Below are 26,197 nucleotides of genomic sequence, written 5' to 3' on the forward strand. Positions count from 1 at the left end.
CTTTCTCATCCATGAAGTACATTAAAAATGAACTTCGTAATAGTATTGGTGATGAATTTTTGAATGGTTGTTTAGTTTGCTATGTAGAGCGTAAGATATTCGCAAATGTAAGCAATGATGCTATTATTTATCGTTTTCAACATATGAAAAGTCGTCGAGCACAATTATGACTTTAAGACTAGAAGTCTCTTTTTGTAATGATAATATTACTAGTAGGTCATTGTGACTTATAACTAGTGGTTGTTTTTGATGGTGATAATATTAATCGTTGTTTTATTTTTTAAACTTTTTTTTATTAAAGAGTTTGAGTTAGTATACGTTTACTTTTTTTATTAAAGAGTTTGAGTTAGTATACGCTTACACTATGTGATTGCTAACATGTTTATGTTAAAGGAAGTGAGCACCCATAACCTTTAAATCCTGGATCCGCCACTGACCAGACATACTTATTTCACTTAATCCTTTTCTCAAAGCAAGCTCTTTCCAGACAACAACATAAGCAGAAGGGAAAACAGCCGTCCATTTTTGTGTAGCAACTGGCGCATTCTCTTCTGTCAGGCTAGAGACATCAGTACGCAACAAAATGATATTTTCAACGAATAATGCCATGTTCATTCCATGATAGTGAAGACTAGGAAAACATGTTTTATTTCTCCAGTTAACACCAAGCTCTAATGCTACCTCAGTTACTAAATTCATCTTTTGTGCTTCAGGCTCCTCTAAGCTAAAGTCATGCTTCTTGACAATCACACTTAAAGCCTGCAAATCTCCACTACATATTCCTGGATCCCATACAGGAACAACCAACTCATTTTCAACTAAAACAAGAGAGAACTTTCTCTGAAATCTTATAAATATATGTACTGCTTGGACATGATTCCTTTCGGACTTTTCATCAAACAAGTGGGAAGCAACTCTTAGTTTCGTTCCCTTAAATTTCTCTTTCATTACTACATATGTAGAGACTCGTCCGTTAACCAAAGAAATCTCACCAATACATTGCAAATTTAACTCATGAGCAAGAAAGTCGATGGATGTTTTACCTGTTATTTCAACCTTCACAGTTGTCATGATAAACTTGATCTTTGCATTTTTTGAATTTGTAAAGGTGCAATTGAAACAACTTCTGTGGTTCGCTTCTCTGACTCAATTTTGATAGAGTCGTTGAACGCATTGCACTGCTCCATCACATCATCAAGACAAAAGTAGCAATGGCAGTTAATGCTGAGTATGCAACCATAGACGCAAGGGTTACAATCATAGTCAACGTTGCATATGCAATCCTTGAACTTCCACAATTGCTTAACATTCACAACTATTCCAGTCACTAGGGATGGCAATGGAGTGGTGCGAGTTGAGCTTAACCCGCAAAATTTTTAATCCGCCCCTCCCCACCCCGCATAACATTTTATTTCATTTTCAACCCGGCCCACCCCGCCCCGCATAGACGCCCCCGCATGAACCCGCACCACATAATATTTTTAACATATTCTTTTTCTAGTTAAGTTTGATACTAATAATATAATTCATAAAAATAAAGTCATTTTTTCATTAAGTTGTATTAATTTAATAGGATAGTGACTTAAAAAATTATTTTTTAGAAGTTAATTGGGAACATGTAAAAAATTGTATTATTTTTTATCGAACCATTTTCATCTACTATCTTGAATATTTTAGTAGTTTAAAGAAATTATCTTAATTATAAGATGTAAAAAGTTAAAATTAAGTTTGAACCCACATAAAATCACATATAGCCGCAACCCACCCCGCCCTACGTTAGTTTTCAAAAAGCCCACTTCAACCCGCCCCATCCCACATAACCTTAAACCCACCACGCCCCGCATCCGCTCCGCCCTATTTCCATCCCTACCAGTCACTTCATCTGTAGCCAAAGTGGTATGTGACTCCTTCAACCTCTTTTTTAATTCCTCGAACATCTTCTTCGAATTACTATCCATAGTCGAGATAGTTCGTGGATCTGATACCAATTGTAATGATCCCAAACAGATTTGAAATAACAAAGTATTTTCTGGGACGATTTTCGATTATATTGGTAACTAAATTGAACTACAAGCTTAGCTAATAACGAAAATAACAGAAAATGGGGAAGTCGAATATTAGCTCCATAGCTTGATAGATTTGCAGAAATAAAAGTGATTTAGAAGAGATTGGGAATGAAGAAATTAGGTAGAAGGAGAAGAATTTTGGAGAAGTAGATACTACGCAAATTCATGCCCTCTCTATTCTGTTAGTCAGACTCGGTTACATATAATGTGTAATCAAATTGGTTGAGCTGGCAAGTCTAACTAATCCTAACCTTTGAAGCTCAATAACTCACGATCAATTTCGACCCTCCATGTGGCAATTATTATGACTAAATTCTAAATAAACCCCAATCCATGATAGTATCTCAAGGCCATTGCCTCTTTCCCGCTAGATTTCAAATTTTATCAAAATTTGTTTCCCCTTCCAGATATTTCTAGATTTAAGCCTCTGATTCATAACAGAGCATCAAAACTAGTTAGCATCTTCCGCTCTCCAATCCAAACTAACAAAAAAAATCATAGAATTCATAATTGAACCAGTAAACCATAAAGGGAAAAAAGAGCAATGCAGTAGAATTCTGGAAGCAATTTCATTTGTGTGCTTCTCTGCAACAAAAACACTTCTATATCTATGTATACAAGAAACAGAGACCAACCTGAAATTGATCCATAGTCGTATATAAGAAATAAAAAGAAACATCAAAATTCATGCACTAAGCAGAGTAAACAGAGATTGAATGGAGAAATATTGTGTATACCTGACAAATATTAGGTCCAGAAGCCCATGAAACCTTCTTAGATTTCTTCAAACCCATGATGAAATTGCTTAATCAGATACTCAATTTATTCAACTACACTCAAAATTCTCCTTCAGATAATCAGATTGTCAATGCAAGTTTGAATCAGAAACAGAGATTGGAGTTATCAACAAAACAAAGGGCAGAAACCCTGAAATTTTTGTTTTGTGAGTGAAGAAAATGAAAGTTGAAGAGGGTGGGAGTGACTGAGTGATGTACTCTATGTTTTGTATTTTTACTGCTGCTGAAAGGTTCGTTACATGCATTTTTCGTATTTAACCGCATAACACATCATTACGCCATTGTCTTTGTATTTTTCATTTAGGGTTAATTAGACAATGGCGTAATGAGGTGGTAGGCACTTAACGTAAAAGAGCGTGTAACGAATATTTCAATGGCAGACAAAATACAAAACATAGAGTACATCACTCAGTCACTCCCACCCTCTTCAACTTTCATTTTCTTCACTCACGGAAATTCTAGGGTTTCTGCCTTCAATTTTGTTGATAGCTCCAATCTTTGTTCCTAATTCAAACTTGCATTGACAATCTGATCATCTGAAGGTGAATTATGATTGTTGTTAAGTAAACTAAGTATCTGATTAAGTGATTTCATCATGGGTTTGAAGAAATCTAAGAAGGTTTTATGGGCTTCAAGACCTAATTTTTGTTAGGTTTACACAACATTTCTCCGTCGAGTTTCTGTTTACTCTGTTTAGTGAAAGAATTTTGATGTTTATTTTTACGACTATGGATCAATTTCAGATTGGTCTCTGTTTCTTGTATACATAGATATAGATGTGTTTCTGTAGCACAAAAGCACACAGATGAAATTGCTTGCTTCTACTGCATTGCTCTTTTTTTTAAATGGTTTACTGGTTCAGTTATGAACTCTATGATTTTATTGTTAGTTTGGATTGGGGAACAAAAGATGCTAACTGATTTTGATGCTCTGTTCTGAATCAGAGGCTTGAACCTAGAAATATCTGGAAAGGGAAACAGATTTAGATAAAATTTGAAACCTAGGGGGAAAGAGGAAATAGCCTTATAAACCGTTTGGTGCTGCAACATCTAGAAAAGAATCAGTTTGAGTTAACCTTGACCGAATGTACTTTCCATACAACACATTTAGCAGTTAAAAATACACTGCAAATTGACATCAATAAGAAAAAAAGCAGTTCGGGGTAGGGGTGTGCACTATTCGGATTAAACCGAATAACCAAACCAAATCAAACTGGAAATTAATTTGGATTGATTTTTTGGTTTTTCGGATTGGTTTTGGATTAATAAATTACTTTGTTTGGTTTTTTGGTTTGGTTTCGTATTTTAAAAATAAAAACCGAAAAAAAACATTTATTAATGTTTAGGTTTAGAATTAAGTTGGAGTTAACCACTTTTGTCCCTTTTTGGTTATTGCCTTTCATGATGATTATATTTATATTTTATGTTTGAATTATATCTATAATAGGTATACTTATAAGTATTGTGTTTTAAGTTTTACTTATGATTTATATTAGAAAGTATATTTAAGAGATTAAATATTATTACTTTGGCTATGTTATTATTTATTGACATAACTGAATAACCAAACCGAAAAAAGTTGAACCGATTAGAGAAAACCCAAACCAAACCAAATTTATTTTGGATCGGAATGGATTACACTTTTACAAAACCAAAAATCAAAAAATACAAACCTAATAGTGTAAAACCAAATCAAAAAACTGAATGCACACCCCTAGTTCGGGGTACTTACCCAAAATCACACCTGCCTAGACAAATTTTTCTTCATTCTCTTCCGTTATCAAGTGCAAAATATCATCCAATTGGCATGAACCTGCGTCAGGATAGGACATCCTTGAATCAATTTTTTTCTGCAAATCCAATTGGCTGAAGCTGAGTCAGGACAGGACATGCCTAAATTGAATTTGATCTGCAAATCCAATTAGCTAAACGCCTGAACCTGAGTCAAGACCGGATGTGCCTGAATCTAACTGGGATTCACATGGGTGGAGGAGCTAGATCAGGGAAAAGAGGGATTTATTAGGCTTTGGGTTAACAAATCAAATGAGAAAGAGATAGATCAGTGTTGGTGGAGGAACTGGGTCAAAAAAAGCAGGGAATCACTAATATTTAAGACTTGAGTTGACAATTCAAACCTGGAAGAGATAGATCCAGCTAACTTCCGAAACAACTTACATAGATTCATTTGGAATCAGGGGCGGACCCACATAGTCAATTTTGGGTGCTCGAGCACCCATTGACTCCGGAAAAAAATTTGTATATATATATAGAAAATATGATAAATACGTTATTAAATAAAAATAAACACCCATAGAACAATAGCAGTCGTGGGTGCGCTGGTTGACAACTGAAAAATAACGCGCGCGAAGTACGCAGGCGTGGGCCCTTTCCATTTTTTCTATTCTTTAAAACATTTTCCACTATCCACTTTTATGGGATTTTTTCTTTTAACAAAACAAGGAAATCATTCTTCTTCTTCTTCTTGTATCAAAGAAAAAGCAGCCAGCCCAACAACAAAATTCAAGCTTTTTTCTTTTCAAAATCAAAATACAAAAGCAAGGTAATAAGATTTGATGTTTGATTAAAGTTAGATAATGAAAAAAAAGGGTTAGAGAAATTAGGTTTTGAGATTTTCATTGCTTATGGCTAGTACTCTTTAAGTCTTAATTCTTAAAATAGATTCCACATACGTTTTTTGTTACTTGATAAATAGATTTAGACTTTAGAGTCTCACATATTTAGTGTTTTGTGATTAAAAATATATTTTTTGAATACTTTTGAAATAATTTTTTTTCTTACCAACTTACTTGATTCAAAAATTAAATTTTAGGATGTACACAAATAACAAATTGTGCAATTGAAAATTTTGTGCTCATTGACTCATATATTGCTAATTATTGCTTGTGGTGTTGAAAGATCAAATAGATATATTAATTGATGTTTGAGTTGTTGATAGAAAGTTATAGATTTCAAAAAAAATTAATTGAATTATGTGAATTAATTCTATGATAAAATTGATTTTTTTGCAGAAATTTATCTTTGTAAATTGAGATGGATAAGTATGTCACAAGATCGAAAATTGGGCATCCAAGTTCTAGCTCTACTCATCCATCTACCGCTTCAACCATAGCTCCGAAAATTCAAAGGAAAACATTTATTTCAGATGTTGATTTAGAATCTCTTGAAGTTGATCCGGGAATTAGAAAGCCCATTGCAGAATATAATCCTAATATACGTGATGATATTAGGAGATATTATATTCTTAAAAAGCCTTGCCAACCTAAGGATCATAAATTTCCTAAAACTAAGTTTGGGAAGGAAATGCGGCAATTTTTTCCTGATTGGTTTAATGGTCGTAAGTGGTTGGAGTATAGCATAACAAAAGATGCTGCATTTTGTTTGTGTTGCTACTTGTTTAAAATTGAATGTGAAAGTCGTGGATATGTGGTTGATGCTGCTTTCACAAAGACTGGCTATAGAGCTTGGAACAAAGCTACTGAAAGATTTAGAGCTCATGTTGGAGATATAAATAGCATCCACAACAAGTGTTTCAACAAGATGCTTGATTTGATGAATCAATCACAGTCAATACACACTTCCTTTGATAAAAAGTCCAAGAAAGAAAAAAGTGAGTCTCGGCGTCGCTTGAGTGCTTCAATTGATGTGACAAGATTTCTCTTGAAATTAGGATTATCATTCCGTGGACATGATGAGAGTCGATCTTCTTCAAATAGAGGTATTTTTCTTGAACTTTTGCAATGGTATGGAGATATTAATGAAGATGTTGGAAGCATTATTTTAGAAAAAGCTCCAAAAAATGAAATAATGTGTTCTCCAAGTATTCAAAAGGATATTGTTGATTCTTGTGCTAAGGAAACAATCAAATCTATTCTTGAAGATTTAGATGGGGATTATTTTGGGATACTAGTCGATGAATCAAAGGATGTGTCACACAAGGAGCAAATGGCACTTGTTTTGAGATATGCTAACAAAGAAGGAGAAGTGATAGAGCGATTTGTTGGTATTATTCATGTTAGTGATACATCTGCTTGTTCATTAAAGGAAGCAATATACTCTTTTCTTTTAGATCACTCATTAAGTCCATCCCAAATACGTGGGCAAGGTTATGATGGAGCTAGCAATATGCAAGGACATCTAAATGGTCTTAAAACTTTGATTTTGAATGACACTCCATCGGCATATTGCATTCACTGTTTTGCCCACCAATTGCAGTTAACACTAGTGGCTCTTGCAAAGAAGGATTCAAATGTAGATGACTTTTTTTGTTTAGTTACTAATGTGTTAAATATTGTTGGAGCATCTTTTAAGCGCAGGGATTTACTTCGGAAACACCAAGCTGAACAGTTAGAGGAGTTGCTTATATCAGGGGAAGTGCATACTGGGCGAGGATTAAATCAAGAACGTGGGCTTCAGCGGCCAGGTGATACTCGTTGGGGTTCTCATTATAGAACATTAGATAATCTTATTGTTCTATTTCCATCAGTTATTCATGTGCTTGAATTTACTGGATGCGAGTGTCCAAACTATACTGATAGACTTCTTGCTAAAACTCTTGTGGATGCGATTAAGAAATATGATTTTGCCTTTATGCTGCACTTGATGTGGAAAGTTCTTATGATGACAAATGAATTGAACTCCTCATTACAAAGGATGGATCAAAATATTGTCAATGCTATGGGATTTCTTGCTCTTACAAAGCAAAGATTACAAAATATGAGGGATAATGAATTCGAATCATTAATGGATGATGTCTCTTCTTTTTGTGATAAACATGATATAGTCATTCCGGAGATGGATGCTAGCTACTTTCCTGGGAAGTCAAAGCGTAAAGCTCTTGATGTTACATATTCTCATCATTTGCGTGTTGAAATATTTTATGCTGTTATTGATTTGCATCTTCAAGAGCTTAATAATCGTTTTGATGTTGTGAGTACTGACTTACTTCTCGGTATGGCTAGTTTGAATCCAGTTAATTCATTTGGTAGTTTTGATAAGGGCAAGATAATGAGGTTGGCTGAATATTATATGAATGAGTTTGACATCAACAAGCTTCGGGATCTCAATTTTCAGCTTGATAGCTTTATAGTTTATGTTCGTGGTTCTGACAAGAGGTTCTTCAACTTGAAGGGAATTAGTGATCTTGCTAAAGTATTGGTCAAGTCAAATTTGCCTCAAATTTGGCCACTTGTTTATTTGCTTATCAAGTTGACTCTTATTCTTCCGTTGCTACTGCTTCTGTGGAACAAGCTTTCTCATCCATGAAGTACATTAAAAATGAACTTCGTAATAGTATTGGTGATGAATTTTTGAATGGTTGTTTAGTTTGCTATGTAGAGCGTAAGATATTCGCAAATGTAAGCAATGATGCTATTATTTATCGTTTTCAACATATGAAAAGTCGTCGAGCACAATTATGACTTTAAGACTAGAAGTCTCTTTTTGTAATGATAATATTACTAGTAGGTCATTGTGACTTATAACTAGTGGTTGTTTTTGATGGTGATAATATTAATCGTTGTTTTATTTTTTAAACTTTTTTTTATTAAAGAGTTTGAGTTAGTATACGTTTACTTTTTTTATTAAAGAGTTTGAGTTAGTATACGCTTACACTATGTGATTGCTAACATGTTTATGTTAAAGGAAGTGAGCACCCATAACCTTTAAATCCTGGATCCGCCACTGTTTGGAATTAAGTAAAAACCTACATAAAGAAGTCAATCATCAATAAGGTCACCAATGAAACTAGTAATTAGCAAACCTGACATTTGTTTCAGAGCTGCAGAGTAGCTTGGCCTTGCTTACTTATAGGCAGCGGCGGATCTAGGGTATCGAGTTAGGGTTTTTGGGAACATCTTTTGCGCAAACCTTATATTTATACGGAGAAATGTATTAAATATATAAGAAAAATTTGTTGAGAACTTGTTAACAAAGCAATCACTTGGTCCTGTGGTAGTGAAGAAGACACTTATACTCAGCTTGCCTTTTTGTTTGGAGGTTCGATTCGCCTTAAACACATATAAAGAAATTTTCCTTTTGAATTTGAAATTATTTGGAAATTCATAAATTGAACTAGGAAGGGGTACCGCTTGAGCTCAAATTTCTGAAAAATGGACACTAGTGATTTGTTAATCATGTACTTCAAATGATCATTGGAGCAATGACAGTCTGATGAACAAGAACACATTAATAAATATGAGAAGAAAAAAAAGCCACATTATTTGTGAATCTATAAATGATAAATCACGAAATTAAGGTGTAACATATTTTTTCATTTGTCATGTAAGCTAATTACTAGTTTGAATGGTGACCTTATCGATGATCTAACTTCTTTATGCAAGTTTTTACTTAATTCCAAATGAATCTATGCAAGTTTTTTCGAAATCTATGGTGGATCTATCTCTCTTGTTTGAATTGTCAACCCAAGTCCTAATCAAAAATGAATCTTTGTTTTTTTTCGTTCCAGTTCCTCCACCAACGCTGATTTATCTCTTTCTCGTTTGATTTGTCAACCCAAAGCCTAATGAATCCCTCTTTTCGTTTGATTTGTCAACCCAAAGCCTAATGAATCCCTCTTTTCCCTGATCCAGTTCCTCCACCAACGGGAACCCCAGTTAGATTCGGGCAAGTCTTGACTCAGGTTAAACCAATTGAATTTGCAAATCAAATTCGATTCAGGCATCCCCTATCCTGGCTCAGGTTCAGTCAATTCGATTTGACTACAACAAAAACAACTTTTAGCGACAATAAATAGACACATTAATAAAGAGTGTTTAAGCCTTTACCGGCATTACTTAGGTGCCATTAGATCCAATGTTGCTTGAGGCTTTAGGGACATATACAAAGAGTGTTAATTGCTATTAAAAATACATATTTAGCGGCAATTAAGCTATTGCCATTAATTAAGTGTCACTAAAGATCATTTTTTATGTAGTGTTTGTAGATCAAATTTGATTCCGGGATATCCAGTCATGGCTCAAGTTCAGTCAATTGGATTTGCAGATCAAATTTGATTCAGGGATGTCCTGTCCTGACTCAGGTTCAACCAACTAGATGATATTTTGCACTTGAGAACGGAAGATAATAAGGAAAAATTTGCCCAGGCTGGTGTGATCTTTGGGTAAGTCTCCTGAACTTCTTTTTTTCTAATTGACGTCAATTTTTAGTGTATTTTTAACTGCTAGATGTGTTGTATGGAAAGTACATTTAGTTAAGGTTAACTGAGGAGTTCTACTTCTACCCAAATTCTCAAATTCATTCTCTGAGACATGCCAATTTCAATTATGCAGTTGTGGACAGGTTCAAACTGGTTCTTTTCTAGATGTTGCAGAACCAATCGGTTTATTTGGGCTTGGTCACGAGAAGATATCAGTCCCTAGTATGCTGTCTCGGGAAGGTTTTATGGCAGATTCCTTCTCTGTGTGCTTTGGTAGTGATGGGGCAGGGCAGATTAGTTTTGGAGACAAGGGTAGCTTCGACCAGGAAAATCTCACTTTTAATATCTTGTGGACCAATCCTATACAAAGCTTTAGTCTTTTCCAATTTTTCTTTAACAAGTTTGCACATTTTACCATCAACAGGTAAAACATAATCGAGAAGAGGATTGTCCATCAAAAATCAGTAGGAGATCGCAGCATCATCTTCAAACTTCAGCTAAAGCAGACGCATCTAAGTACTATTAGATCATCATCTGAAGGAAGACATAGTTTGAAGCAGTCAAAAGAGAGGCTTTCTTACAAATCTATGGCTAAATGGAAATGTCCTCCTAAGGTAATCTAAGTTTGAGATAATAGAAAATGCCTTTATATGCATAGTCTCTGCACAATTGTCGTAGTGGCCCATTTAATGTTGTTATTGGCAGTTTAATTTGAACGATAATTGGCATTTGGTTGCTGGTGAAGAAAGTTAAGGAGTAGGGGATCAGGATCACAAGGAAAATAGAGTGCTTGAGGCGGTTTATCCTTGCCGGTCTACAATTCCTCCGAAGTATGGTATTTTTGGCCTATCTCTTAGGTTTATAGGTTCTCTGTATCAATTTACTTGGTTGTAGTCCCTTGTTTCTCCTAATGCAATATTTTCTTTACAACTCATTGAATGTAGACTTTAATTAGGATGATAACCAAACACCAGTGATTCAAATCATTCTCATTGAAGAAGAAGCAGATGTAGAACTGAAATGAAACTTCATCTGCTTCTTCTTCAATGGGAATGGTATGGACCAACGGAGATTGGTGATGATCATAACTTTGGTACAAATCCGACGAGGTGTAAGGATTGTATGGCAATAGGAAAAATAATGGATTCCAACCAAGTAAATTGAGACAAAGAAGCTATAGACTTAAGAGATAGTCCAAAAATTACATTACTTCGGTGGAATTGCAGACCGGCAAGGAAAAACACTATTATAAAGTTTGGTTTCATTCAGTTCCAAATGATTAATCCTCTCAAAAACTCAGTTTTTTGTTTCTTTTGATAATTGTGATGTCCGGACTTTCTTTTGTGCACCTTGACTAATTACATATGGATAACTACCACCCTTACCAGCTAATTAAAAGTTACCAGGTAACTCTAACCACCAAGACAGATGAGAAGAAATCAACAAGTGTTTTTGTCTTGATTTGAACCTCAAACCTCGTGGTTCTCAACCCACTCTATTGACCAATAGGCTATTGTAACAACTCCAATTTCACAATAGAAACATTCAAATATTATAATCAATAAACTCGAAGTTACAACGGAAAAATGGAACTAACAAAGAAAACTATTGTACAAGATAACTAGAGGAGATGAGAAGCATAGACTCAAAGAAAGGAGATGAGAGGACTAGACATTTTTCTCAACAATTTGCATAATCCCTAAATCACATATCACTACCCTTTTCGATGGAACGTTTCATGCCCATTACTCAACTCGGATCCCAAATTAACCTGGCCCTATTGCTCGTTCTCAGCCCAATAACTCTTGTCAGCCCAATAACAACTTGTATGACATTAGTATCTATATTGGGCTGGACTTGGTTCATAACAATACCCCCATCCCAATTAAGAACCTTGTCCTCAAGGTTTAAGTCATGAAATCTATCCACAACTTTATCAATTATCTGAAGAGTAGCAATTTCCACTTGCTACAATATCTCAAGTGTAAAGTTGGACAAAACTACTCCATCCAGCAATAAAAGCCAAAGAAAATGATCTGATGCAAAGTGCAACTCTATGTTGTCTTCCAAGAGTAGTAAGGAAATTGGCATTACTCCTATTTCCTCTATAATAACTTGTCCAACCTTAACCAGAATCATAACACATCTAAAGTGGTGGATGTCTCTACAACATATTCCACTATCAAGATTGAAATTAAGATGTAATCCCACCACATCAGTTATCGGAAACCAATTTTCTAGAAATAAGTTTTCTTTTGCAGTTTTCAAAGGTACTGTTGCAATTGGAGGTTGCTGAGATAGTGTGAGATCGCATACAACTCCGAGAAGCCAACTAGTTGTTCCATCTTCACTTGCAACAATAATTCTCATTCTCTCTTCAGTTTCGGCAGAAAATCGACCACCATTACCCTTAAGCCTTTATATATTCAAATACAGTCTACGTAAAACACTATCAGGAGCTTCGTCTCCCAAATCAAAAACTTTATATTTGTTAAGAAAATGACGAAATGTACGAAGAAGTTCTCCTCCAAATTGACCTCCACCTTTAGAGTTGTTGAGCGCTAGCACCGGGCATGTATGTACATCAAGTAAATGTAAATTGTTGTTCGAAGCATTCGGTGCAAGTATATAAGTAAGAATATAAAAGTCTCTATGGATGTTATTGTGCTCGGACTCAGAAACTGCCATTAACTCTAACATTTCAGAGTTTTTCCCATTGTGCACTAGTTTGCTATCCTACGATTTGTGTCGGTGTACTGAATAAACAACCATTCCAACCGTCAACCATGCCAGTCTAGCATTCTAGCCAATGGTAGAACCAGATGTGGAAATATCATCTACAAGCAAATAAATACTAGTAAAGAAAAGAGATGTGTTATCCATTGTTTCATCTACATCCCTTAAATACAAATTCCTTAAAAATAACAGTCCAACTAAAATTGGGATCTATAATTAACGATCTTGTGACCTTGTGGCCACAACCAATGACAGAAGACGACCGAAGATTGTTGTCGAACAAGCTTGTTGTACTAATGCTGAAATATTTGATAGGTCCCTCGTCTATTGCAAACAGTCCCAAGTCATCAAGAAGCTCACAATCGTTGTACTCTTCCCCAACAACTACCATATTTCTATACTTTGCAGCGGTGATTGCTTCCATGAGCTTAGTGATCTTAGGCATATTTATATACCTAATTAGTCGGAATTGGCCCACGAAGTGATGATGTTTGATGACAATCTTGATTTATTAGCTTGAATTCTAGTTTAATTTATGATGATTGCATACTTACACACGTGATTAGTTGTTTTAGGAAATATTGATGGAATATGAATTCAGAAGATGGAAGAAGGAGCAAGGAGATGTAGGAAAATGGTTAAGGCAACAATCACCAGTGGCTGGCGCTCTGCTTGGCGCGGCGCGCAAGGAGCTAAATGAGGGAAAATACGTTTTGGCACGATAAAGGTCGCGACACGCCACATGTTTTCCGACTTTAACAAGTTTTTAACATAAGATAGGATTTCTTATTTGAGTAGGATTGGTTACCAACTTATCCTACTAGTATAAATAGATCCTTAGGGCTTCAAAAAGGGGGAGACTTTTGATTTAGTGTGCAAGGGCAAGAATCCAAGTTTGTAATAGGTTTTGACCCTTTAACTCTTCTATTTTTCGGAAATTGCATGAACTATAGTATTTTCTTGTTTTCTAATAGCATAAGTAGCTAGACGCCTTAGTTCTGGGGCTGTAGCTATGAATTATGTGTTGAATGTTTGAGGCTTTATGAATTGATTTTCGGTTGTCAATCCAAATTACTTCTATATTCTTGTTTTACTATTTTATGCTTGCACACCATAAAATAAATCTAGAGTCTAATCTTAAAATCAAAAGAGAAGGGATTAGATAGACCAGAGAATATATAAGAGAACTCGGTCCACCCATTAAATTGAGGTGATTAGTGTTCAGGAGTAACACCCAGACGAACACCTTGCTTGGTTACGAAATAGGATGAAATATACATGCTCGCCAGTTAGTTTATTTATCCCCGCTCAACGATGTAGTTAGATAGCTAACTGGGGTAGGCGGCGAGAGGCGAACCACCCGGACCATACCATCAACCCTATAAACCAGTAATTTGACAACTGAAGTGAATTCTAAGCCGATGATATGATACATGATATTCATTGTATGCTGCAGCCCTGGATTCGTTTTTAAACTTGCTTGAATCATATTATATCAAAGTTGTTCACAAGTAGTTACTTTCAATTAGTGCATAATTATTAGTAGATACTAAACTAAATCACAACTCTTAAAAAAGGTTACTGGGTTACTCTTAGTTGTAGAATTGAGTGAATATAAGTTGATCATAAGTCCCTTGGGAACAATAACTCGTTTCTTGAATAATCTATACTACTTATACGACCACGTACACTTGCGTGTATTTTGGGAGTGACAAGTTTTTGGCGCCGCTGCCGGGGACTTAGAAATTGATTTATATTCAATCTTCTTAAGTCTACACTCAGTCTATTCAGATATTAATTACTTGATCTTAGCTTGTGTATTACAGGTACTTGATTTTCAGGTCTGGCTCAGAGAGGAAATCTCGTTGAACCTTACAATGAACTAGAAAGAGTTTTACGCCAACGCAGAAAAATGAACCAGGGACGACAAGGCGAATTGGGGTTAGGTATTCCAGGAAACTTTGATGATGATAATCAAGAAAACGTGAATAACCCGAAAACGTGAATAACCCAAAGAATCCAAATAATCAAGAAGGACCTCCTATTGTTCCCGCAAGACCAGTCCGTGATGTGACAGTCCCACTCACCGCCAACTTAGCATCTAGTATCAGGAAACCTCCACCAGGGGGTAGATTTGAACTGAAGCAGAACATGGTGCATATCCTTCATACTAATGGACAATTCACTGGTCTCCCCCATGAGGATCCTCAAGTCCATCTTCGGACTTTCATAGACATTATCAATACATACATCCCAATTGGAGTCTCATCAGACTATGTAAGGTTGACTTTGTTCCCATATTCATTGTTAGGAGCTACAAGGCGTTGGTTAGACTCTGAGCCACCAAACTCCATCACTACTTGGGATGATCTAGCAAAGAAGTTCTTGAGTCGATTTTTTCCCTCCAAGAAAACCGCCAAGCTGAGGAGTGAGATAATAAACTTTGCTCAAAAACAAGGAGATGACATGTACCAAGCATGGGCACGTTTCAAACAAATGTTGAATGCTTGCCCACACCACATGCAAACCAATGAAGTACTTTGTCATACTTTTTTTGAAGTTTTAGACTATAATGCTCGTTCTCTTCTTAATAGTGCAGCAGGTGGACAAGCCCTAGCCATAACAAGTGAAGAATTTTTCGCCTTACTCGATAAACTTTCTAAAGGGAACCAAGGGTATGAGGGTGAAATGGCTAGAATTCCAACCCAAAAGGTTGTAGGGATCTTAGATGTAGACCAAGCTACTGCCATAAATGCTAAACTTGATGCAATGCAACATAACATTACATTGCAATTAAAACAAATAGCTCTAAATCAGGCCCCGGTAAATGTAGTACAACAAGAAGCAAATTGGTGTGAGGTATGTGGTAGTGGAACACATGAAACAGAGCAATGTGAAGCAAACCCGAATTCTGTAAACTATGTGGGTAATGCGCAAAGGAGTGGAGTGCAACAGAATTATGGTAACACTTACAACCTTAGTTGGCAAAACCATCCTAACTTCTCATGGGGTGGGAACCAAAATCAAAATCAGACGCAAGGGGTTAACCAATACCGTTCTCAAGGGGCTGGGCAACAATACTACAATTCTAACCAAGGCTCAAATGCTAGTGCACCTAAAGGGGGGATGACTAATGAAGAGCTACTCCAAAAGCTCATGACTGAAATAGGGACCAAATTAAATGCTAGAATAGATAATTAGGATGAGAACATTAGAAACATCCAGATGTCCCAAATGAGTTTAGAGAAACAAGTTGCACAAGTGGCTAATTCTTTGAACTTGCGTCCCCAAAGTGGGCTGCCCGGCGATACTAAGCCCAATCCAAAGCAATTGCATGCGGTAAGCACTAGAAGTGGGTTGCAATTAGAGGAACTAACTCCAAAGAAGAGAGACACTGAGGCAAGTAACAAAGAATAGAATGTGGAAGAGGTAGTAAAAAGCTCCAATGTTGAGGTACCCATTCCTCAAAAGAAATTACCACCTCCATTTCCACAAAGGCTTAAAAAGTTGAATGAATATGAATGTTTTGGTAAGTTCTCTTTCTCCTTAAACAGGTTCACATTAATCTACCTTTGGTTAACATTTTGCAGGGTATCCCGAAGTATGCTAAATACGTGAAGGACATAGTGGCCAACAAGAGGAGACTCACTGAATATGAAACTGTAGCACTTACTGAGGAGTGCAACTCAAGGATTCAAAACAGATTGCCCACAAAGTTAAAAGATCCGGGTAGTTGTATTGTGCAGATTACAATTGGCCAAAGTGTTCATGCCCGGGGGTTGTGTGATTTGGGGGCAAGTATAAACTTAATGCCTCTATCTTTGTACCAAAAGCTTGGGTTAGGTAGTCCAAAGCGAACCACTGTTATTCTCCAACTTGCAAATAGATCCATTGCTAGGCCAGAAGGGGTGGTGGAAGATGTGTTAGTGCAAGTAGGTTCATTAATTTTTCCAGTAGATTTTGTGGTCTTAGACTTTGAACCCGATTATGAAGTCCCATTTATCTTGGGACAACCTTTCTTGGCTACGGGTAGGGCATTGATTGATGTAGCAGCTAGTCAACTAACCATGAGAGCACATGATAAGGTGGAGGTATTTGATGTTTATCGCGTTTTAAAATTACCTTCTATTTATGAAGAGCTGTCTGATATTACTGTGATTGACAGTATAATAAAGTCACAGTTAGTTTTGCCCGAAAACCCATTAGAAAGAGTGTTAGTGAGTCAACAGTTAGAGGGGGATGCGGAAGTTCAAGAGACTGAATCATGCTTAAATCTAGCAATAGTAGAAACTCGTAAGATTCAAGTGGAGTCTTTAAATCGCGAGCTAGGACCCCATCCAAAACCATCAATTGAAAAGGCTCCTAAGTTGGAGCTAAAAGCCTTGCCAGCTCACCTAAGGTATGCTTATTTGGGTACTAATGAAACTCTGCCCGTTATACTTTCTGCAGAATTGTCTGATTTACAGGTTGAGGCAGCATTAAGAATCTTGCAGCGGAGGAAGAAAGCAATTGGATGGCAAATGGCTGATATTCATGGGATTAGTCCAGCATTATGTATGCACAGAATTTACATGGAAGATGATCACACACCAAGTGCACGACATCAACGTCGTCTAAATCCTTTGATGAAGGAAGTAGTACGAAAGGAAGTGATCAAGTGGCTAAATGCTAGGGTTGTTTACCCAATCTCTGATAGTAAGTGGGTAAGCCCCGTGCAACGTGTTCCCAAGAAGGGAGGTATAACTGTGGTAAGGAACGAAAAGAATGAGCTAATTCCTACTAGAACAGTGACAGGATGGCGAATTTGTATGGATTACCGAAAACTTAATGTTGCTACTCGGAAAGATCACTACCTCGTTCCCTTTATTGATCAAATGCTTGACAGGTTAACAGGGCAGGAGTACTATTGTTTCCTAGATGGCTATTCAGGTTACAACCAGATCCTAATTGCACCCGAAGATCAGGAGAAGACCACATTCACTTGTATGTATGGTACATATGTTTTCAAACGCATGCCATTCGGACTTTGCATTGCACCAACGACTTTTCAAAGGTGTATGATGGCCATTTTTCATGATATGGTGGAAGACTTCGTCGAAGTGTTCATGGATGATTTCTCCGTTTTTGGAAAGTCTTTTGAGGTTTGTCTCCGAAATCTTGTAAAGTGCTTGCTAGAAGTGAAGACACTAACTTAGTTCTAAACTGGGAAAAGTGTCATTTTTTGGTAAGAGAGGGGATAGTGTTGGGACATAAGGTATCTAAATCTGGTTTGGAGGTTGATAAGGCTAAGGTAGAAGTTATTGAGAAACTGGCCCCTCCCATTTATGTAAAAGGTGTACGTAGTTTTCTTGGTCATGCAGGTTTTTACAGGCGATTTATCAAGAATTTTTCCAAGATAGCAAGACCCATGTGCAGCCTTCTGGAGAAAGAGGTGAAGTTTGACTTTAATGAGATGTGCTTAAAAGCTTTTGAGATGCTGAAGAGGAATTTAATTGAGGCTCCCATTTTAATTGCCCTTAATTGGGAACTACCTTTTGAACTCATGTGTGATGCGAGCGATGTAGCAGTGGGTGCAATGTTGGGACAAAGAAAAAATAAAGTGTTCCACTCAATCTATTATGCAAGCAAGACCCTTGATTCTGCACAAGCTAATTACACAGTGACTGAGAAGAAGATGCTGGCTCTAGTGTTCGCCTTCGACAAGTTCAGATCGTATTTGGTAGGCACTAAAGTGATTGTTTTTACTGACCATGTAGCTATTAGGTACCTATTCAACAAGAAGGATGCTAAACCAAGACTGATTCGATGGATACTACTTCTCCAAGAATTTGACCTCAAAATCAAGGATAGGAAGGGTACGGAAAATCAAATAGCAGATCACTTATCTAGGTTGGAAGATTTTTCACATATGAATGAAGGTGAGTAAATCTGGGAAGAGTTTCTAGATGAACGATTAATGGCATTGGCTATCTCTCAAGTGCCATGGTATGCGGACATAGTGAATGTGATAGTAAATGGTGATTATCCTCCGAGTGCTACCACTCAACAAAAGAAAAAGCTTAACCATGATGCTAAGTTCTACATTTGGGATGAACCATTCCTGTTCAAACAAGGGGTAGACAGGGTAGTGAGAAGGTGCATCCCGGAGTATGAGGTTCACAAAGTGCTGGAAAGTTGTCATGTTAGCCTATATGGAGGTCATCATGAAGGAGAACGCAATGCTCATAAGGTACTACAATCTGGTTTCTTTTGGCCCTCGCTATTTAAGGATTATGTTGCTTTTGTGAAGGGGTGTGATAAATGCCGAAAGTTGGGTACTATTTCAAGACGACATGAGATGCCACTCAGTAACATTTTGGAGGTGGAAATCTTTGATGTGTGGGGTATTGACTTCATGGGTCCCTTCCCACAATCTAGTGGAAACCAATACATTCTTATGGTTGTGGATGATGTGAGTAAATGGGTGAAGGTTGTAGCTCTTCCTTCCAATGATGCAAGGGTGGTGATAAAGTTCATCAAGAAGCACATCTTCACTCGCTTTGGCACTCCAAGGGCAATTATAAGTGATGGAGGTAAGCATTTCATTAACCATCTTGTAAAGAATCTTCTTGCTAAGTATGGTATTCGTCATAAGGTTGCTATAGCTTACCATCCTCAAACAAGTGGTCGAGTGGAAGTTTTAAATAGAGAGGTGAAGCAAATTTTGCAAAAATCGGTGAATGCACAAAAGAAAGATTGGTCTGATAAACTAGATGATGTATTGTGGGCATATAGGACTGCGTACAAGACACCAATAGGGACTTCTCCATATCACATAGTATTTGGGAAAGCATGCCACTTTCTGGTGGAATTGGAGCATCAAGCCTATTGGGCAATTAAAAAGCTGAACTTCGACCCCAAGCTAGCCGGTAAAAAGAGAGTGAATCATGTAATGACCCTCTTGGTCATTTCTGTGTCTTGCCTTTTGTGTGTCGTTTAGAGCGTTCCTATAGCGACCCCAAGTCATCTATGACTTGCTGGGACTGACAGTTCGGTCACCTAGTCGTTCGTTTGGTCTTGGTGCGAGTTTTTGTGTTTTGGAGCTTATGAACCTTGAACGATCATTTTCGATCAAAAGTTCAAGAAGATGACATCGGAATCCAATTCTGACGATTCCATCAGCTCCAAAAGGGTCATTTTAGGCTAGTAGCATAGTCGACATGACTCCCGAGATTTTCAGTGTGAGTCGGTGCGATTAGGCGTTTTAACCTTAAGTTTAAGCCTAAGTTTGACTTTGGTCAACATTCTGAGTAAACACGCTCGGATGAGAATTCCGTCAGCGTGGTTAGCTCCGGAATTTCGAGTTTGGTCTAGATTGACCCTTCTTTTGTGTTTGGAGGTTTTTGATATCTTTCCGAGCCATTTTGTGTGTTTTGACTTAATATGGCTTTTGGAAGTGGGACCCACTTTTTATCGAAATGACCTCTGATGGAAATTTCGATTGCGCCGTTGAGTCTGGAATGTCGAATTTGGTATGGCTGCATATCTCGTTTGCGTGCACGGGGTTCCGAACGAGTTCGAAGCACTCCGTCGGAGTTTTAGAATTTTGGAAAAAAATTGCAGCAATCTGCTATTTATTGCAGATATACCAGCAACATTTCCAAAACATTCAAACCCTCATAACTCTCTCATCTCTCAACCGATTTGGGCGATTCAAAAGGCAAAGTTGTGAGATTTTTCGAGGACAACGTGTTGGTGAGCTCGGATAGTGATTTGGAGTCCCCGTTTGAGGTAATTTTCAAAAAATACCTGCTGCCACACCCTTTTTATGAGCTTGATTTTGGAAATTTTTGAGACTTGTTTTCTCAACCATTTTAGGTCCGATTTCTGTGATTTTTGAGGCTATCTTTAGTGGTTTTTCAAGGAAAACATTGTGGTGTTGTCAGATTTTACTGTAGATCGCCCGTTTTTGGTAAATACACTGATTCAACTGCTGTCCCATTTTTAGTTTTTGAGAAAATTTGGGTTTTAGTTGCGTGTTGATATTGTGTTGTTCTCGAGCCCCGAATTGTGTCCCATTTTCAGACATGAGCTGGGGGAACTGGTTAGGACCCACTTTTGGGGTTAATTTCGGAATTTCCTGCGCGGGTCCCACGATTCCCGTTTTGACTCCAAAATTGACCCGTCTCCGTTTGTTGTGATTTTGGTGTCTAAACGACCGTATTAACGTTGTGACTCTATTTTTGATAGCGGGGTAGCGTTTCGAGACCGTTCGGAAAGGGAAAGCTCCGAATGAGTGATTTTGGAGCGCGTGTGATCGGCCTACAGGTAGGCTACGGTTTTCCTCTCTTAGATTGAGCTCGAGAATGTGAATGCATGTTGGTTAGTTGGGATTTAGGTTGGGTAGTTATTGAATCTTGCATAGGTGTTAAGAAATCATGTTTTCGGCCCATTTCAGGAATTATCGAGTAACTGTGAGCATGCTTTGTGTTATTAATTGACCCTCCTCACTATGTGAAGTGCTTGCATGCTTAATTACTGTGTATTTGAAGCATGTTGCGCCTTAGTTTAGGTTTGACTAGGGCTTGCCTTAGAAATACATGATTCGGATCCAATAAGCCTTAGTTTTGCCCCGACGTCGCTCGACCGGCTTAGATCCCTGTAGACTGGTGTAGCAGATTTGATTCTAATAGTTTGGGCCTTAGTTAGGCGATACTCTATCTCTGACTATAGTTATCCTTATTTTCCCCAATGTTACGGCTTCACAAGTTACATTGGCGACACTAGTTCTACTTCGCGGTTTGAATTTGATTTTTGATTTGGTTTTAAGGACTTACATTGATTGGCTAAGTATGGACGGTGTTCCACGGACATTTATGAGTGTGGATCGATTAGGACTCTTTCAGCAGCTACATTGGCACATTTATAGAGCATCCGATTTAAGTTTCGGCCTCTATTGCCCAGATACTTATATAGAGAATTCGGTTAGAGTTCCAACCTCATATACTTGATACTTGTGATTGGTTACTTGGGTACTTCTGGTGAGCATCCGGTTCGAGGTCCGGCCTCCGTACTGTCAGATTTTACAAATTAGGGTTGAGGTTCTGGTTCGATGTTCTTCGTTCTTGGGTTCTTTTATGCAATTCTCTTTAGTTATAGTTATTCTGTGTACTCGTCGGGCTTATGGGGGTGCGTTCGCGTTTTTATTTAACTTGCGCACGAGTGTACCTTCTGGGCTTATAGGGGTCCAGTTAGGTGTAGTTAGCTTATAAATTACTTTAGTTAGTTCTTTCTACACTTGTGTGCATTCCATTGTTACTTAGATTTCCGCTTTTGACCCTAGGTTTGTATTATTCCTTCTTTTCATATTGCCTTTACTTTTCAAGTTCAGTCGGCCTATGATGCCTACTGGGTACCTGTTGTTTTGGTACTCATGCTACGCTCTGCATCTATTTCGTGATGCAGGTCCGGGCACTAGTAGCCAGCGTTGATCGAGCTTGGACCAGACTGATCCGGAGACGGGAGTGAGCACACGACGTTTTGTACTATTTCAGTCTCTATCTGTATATATAGACTTGTCTTTTACCTTTCGAGACAGTCCAGTCTATGTTGTTCACTTTTGGGACTTGTACTTATTTTGTTAGTAGCTCTGTATTAGTGACTTCCAGGTTCTAGGAGGGATCTTTATTTGTATTTATGTTTTGGTTTGCTTCCGCCTGTGTATATTGTTATTTGCTTACTCTTGTTTAGTTTCTATCCTCAGACCCATTACTTGGTGTTCCGGGTTACGGGTTGGCTTACCTGCTGGTGGGTTATAGTAGGTGTCATCATGACTTGAGAAATCGGGTCGTGACAAATCAGTTGTATGAACTTAAGGAGTTTAGGCTCCATGCTTATGAGAATGCCAAGCTATACAAAGAAAAGACGAAAATGTGGCATGACCAGCACATTGTAGCTCGTACCTTTAATCCAGGAGATAATGTACTACTCTTCAACTCTAGACTAAGGTTATTCCCCGGAAAACTAAGGTCGAAGTGGAGTGGTCCATTCAAAGTGGTTAGAATGACACAACATGGGGCAGTTGAACTTCAAGGTGAGACTGGCCCTACGTTCTTGGTCAATGGGCAAAGAGTGAAGCACTATTTCGACGAAGATTCAGATTGTGATCAAGAGGTTTTTGTACTAAATGATGAATGATCCAAGCTGCGTCGTGCAGCGACGTTAAATCAAGCGCTACATGGGAGGCAACCCATGAACAATGTGTATTTGTGTTTGAAATTTTGAATATTTTTTAGCATAGTTTTAATTTATAGAATAGGATGCTCTTTTAGTTCTTAGTTTTAGTTAAAATTGTATTTTTCATTCTTTGTAATTAAGCTCGTACAAAAAAAAAAGACTGGAACCAGGCGCACTGTCTGGCGCGCCGCGCATAGCGTCAAACGTCAGAGCGGCTTCCCAGGCGCGTCGCCCCCCATCGCCCCACTGCCCAGAAATTTTTTTTCAGGTTTTTACCCGGTTCTTACCCGACCCACTCCCCTTAAAACCCCGAAATCCCACATTCTTCCTCCATTACAATACCTACTAACCGACCCAGCCCCTACAAATCCCTCAAACCTTTCTCCATCCCTCTTCCCCAACTCTTCTCCTTCCTTTCCACTCCCATTTTCCCCATTAAATCCTTTATCACAACTATTCTTCTTCCCCTCCACCACCTATAAACTCTCCACTTCCCCACTTCTCCACTACTTCCTTTCAAGATTCTTCATCCCCCATATACTTACTAAATTTTTTTTTGTTTTCTTTAGTTTTCTTTTCTTAACAGGTGGAGATAGCTCCAAAAGCCAAAAATATGGCAGGTTCAAAGTGGAGTAGAAAGGGGGAAGCTTCCGGATCCTCTGGCAGTAAGGAATCGGTACAAAAATTCAGTAAAAAGGCTGTGGAACGATATGGGTGGGAATGGTTCGATTGCCAGAATGAAGCAAAGTATATGGGTGAAGAATTTGTGAATGAGGTAAGGTTACAGTCATAATTTCCTGATATATATCAGACTGTTCAGGAGTTGGGTTTGCAGTTTATATTTGCTAATTCGGGGGATTGCAATTTGACGTTAGTAGAATTTTATGCTAATTGGTTAACTGAAACTAAATATAAGAATGTGTCTGTTAGGGGGAAAGATGTTAAGTTTTCTGCCCGAATTCAGAATGAGTTGTTAGGTACCCCGAATTGTGATCCTGATGACTTTAATACCTTGAAAGATACACCTCTTTATAGGGATATCTGACATACATTGTGTGGGGTGGATTCGATTGCTAGGTGGGATCGGAGTAAGGATACAGGGAGGCATAATACACTCCATTTTGCTAATTTTAATCAAGTTGCTCGGGTGTGGTTGAAGATAGTCTGTAGTGTGTTGTTGCCTGCTAAACATTTGACTGATGTGACACAGGATAGGGTGATATTAGTTTATATGCTGATGAAGGGAATGCCTATTAATGTTGGGGCAATCCTGAGGCAAAATATGATGAAAAGGAACAATTTGAGGTGGCAATTCTATTACGGTGAGTTGATCACAAATTTTCTGAGGGCTGATGGTATTGAAGAGGAACCACTGGACATGACCGTTGATTATCACTCGAATCTGACGGGTAAAATGGTTTATGTAACCCGCACAAAGGCCCTCGACACGACCCATGGACCTGTCTTGTCTTCCCCGAAAAGGCAAACCCATGATGACAGTATCATGGTCCGCATGTTTGGGATGGCAGAATTGCAGCTGCGGATTAGTGGCTGACCAGTTACAGATATGGAGATGGAAACCATGGCAGAGCGCTACCCATTAACTGAGAGTGCAGCTTTCTTATGCCGGACTGGTACCGCATTTTTAGAACCTTGGATGATGATGAGGCCACTGCTAACGACGAGATGGATGATGATGTGGAGGAAGATGTTGTGGATGAGAAGGTGAATGTCTTGATGGTGTTTGATCAAGATGACGGAGAGGCCTAGAAGCCGGAGGGAGTATTCCTAACTCTATACTTTACTTTCATTGTGCGCTGAGGAAAGTGCTTATTTTTCAAGTGTAGGGTGGGGAATATGTCTCTGTTGTATATAGTTGTTACTGCTTTATCGAGTCTAGTAGTAGTTTTTTTTAATTTTTTTTTTATTTTGGGTTCCTCAGCGTTTGTTTTCGGTACTTTTACTAAGGAGTGTCCCTTTGAACCGAATAGGACTAGTTTATTGCTTTATCGAGTCATAGAGTCGTCATAGGAGTGACAGTTTCCAATGATGGATGGATGACGACCGTCTTAAGGGAAAATTAGTCACATAGAAGAGTAGGATTGAGACAACAACCTTGGCCTTTTGAAACTATGTCAAAAAAAATTGTCAGTCAAACAACATGGGTAGTCATATTTGGAAGAATACGATAATTATGACCTTGTAACAAGCATATGCTCTTAGTTTTGACTCAAAATAACAATATATGGGCTTAATTGTGTAATGATACTGTAATGCAAGTTATAGAAGCATGTTTGTTGATATATCCTTATATGTGTTAGAATGCCATGTGTGGTGAGAATTGATTGGTTCTTTCTTAACTTGATATCTAGAACTTGCCTTAGGTGTGTTGAATGAGTAGTTTGTATGACTTAAAGAAGGTGATTGAGGCGCTTCTTTGAAATAGCAAATTTTTACCCCTACTTGTATGCCTACCATTGAAATCATCCCTAGTAAGCCCCATTGAGCCTTTAGCCTTGTTTATTGATAAACCACATGATAAGCCGAAACCCATTTTTTTTTAGACCAAGCTTTTTGATCCTATGGAAAATCCTTAATGCACTATGTTGAGAAGAAGGGTGGAAAATGTTGGTTGATATAGCCAAGGGAGAATTGCTACGTTGTGTGAAAAAGAAAAGTTTGTATTGGCCCTGGTCCTTAGTGACAATGTGCACCTCGACCAAAATTGAGGGTGGCTAATTTAGAATTATGCTCGAAACATTGGCCCTGATCCTATCAAGGATAATGTGTACCTTACTCTGTTGTTAAAAATCTACAGTTTGGGTGGCTAGTGCAAAGGCATATATAAAAAAAAAGAAAAAAAAAGAAATAAAGGGTAAATATGAAAAAAGGGGGGGGGGGGGNGGTAAATAATCATGAAAGATGTATTACGAGGAAAGAAGAGCTATAAAAGAAAATTGTTGGCAATACAATGACATGTGCATTAGGGAGGTGTAGTCACTAAAATGATTTCTAAAAGATTCCCTTCCTTACCTTAAGCCGACATTACAACCAAATGAAAGTCCTCTTGATTCCTTGAGAAATATAATGCGAAAGTAAGAATACACTATGGGCAAGCTTATGGTATGTTAAGGAAAGTAAGAATTTCTTTTGTGAGAGGGAGTGTTTGTTAGAAAGATAAGCCTTATTGATTTTGAAAAGTGCTTGAGT

At 37.8% G+C, this 26,197-nt stretch overlaps 3 protein-coding genes and 1 long non-coding RNA gene across 4 annotated transcripts; all 4 read left to right on the plus strand.

Annotated features, from left to right (window-relative positions):
- Positions 1-5,913: 5,913 nt before the first annotated feature.
- Positions 5,914-8,145, plus strand: LOC125858850 (uncharacterized). The gene has a single exon (XM_049538633.1). It carries the CDS (start codon positions 5,914-5,916, stop codon positions 8,143-8,145), a length of 2,232 nt encoding a protein of 743 aa, XP_049394590.1.
- Positions 8,146-14,923: 6,778 nt separating this feature from the next.
- Positions 14,924-15,973, plus strand: LOC125858851 (uncharacterized). The gene has a single exon (XM_049538636.1). It carries the CDS (start codon positions 14,924-14,926, stop codon positions 15,971-15,973), a length of 1,050 nt encoding a protein of 349 aa, XP_049394593.1.
- A 33-nt stretch (positions 15,974-16,006) lies between these two features.
- Positions 16,007-18,698, plus strand: LOC125858852 (uncharacterized). Its single transcript, XM_049538637.1, has 3 exons — positions 16,007-16,171; positions 16,363-17,755; positions 18,133-18,698. Exons 1-3 carry the CDS (start codon positions 16,007-16,009, stop codon positions 18,696-18,698), a joined length of 2,124 nt encoding a protein of 707 aa, XP_049394594.1.
- A 1,727-nt stretch (positions 18,699-20,425) lies between these two features.
- Positions 20,426-22,343, plus strand: LOC125857539 (uncharacterized). Its single transcript, XR_007445677.1, has 3 exons — positions 20,426-20,542; positions 21,002-21,079; positions 22,217-22,343. It is a non-coding gene; the product is annotated as an uncharacterized LOC125857539 (long non-coding RNA).
- Positions 22,344-26,197: the final 3,854 nt, after the last annotated feature.

The sequence above is a fragment of the Solanum stenotomum genome, chromosome 3 (genome assembly GCF_019186545.1).
Source record: "Solanum stenotomum isolate F172 chromosome 3, ASM1918654v1, whole genome shotgun sequence".
Lineage (NCBI taxonomy): Eukaryota > Viridiplantae > Streptophyta > Magnoliopsida > Solanales > Solanaceae > Solanum > Solanum stenotomum.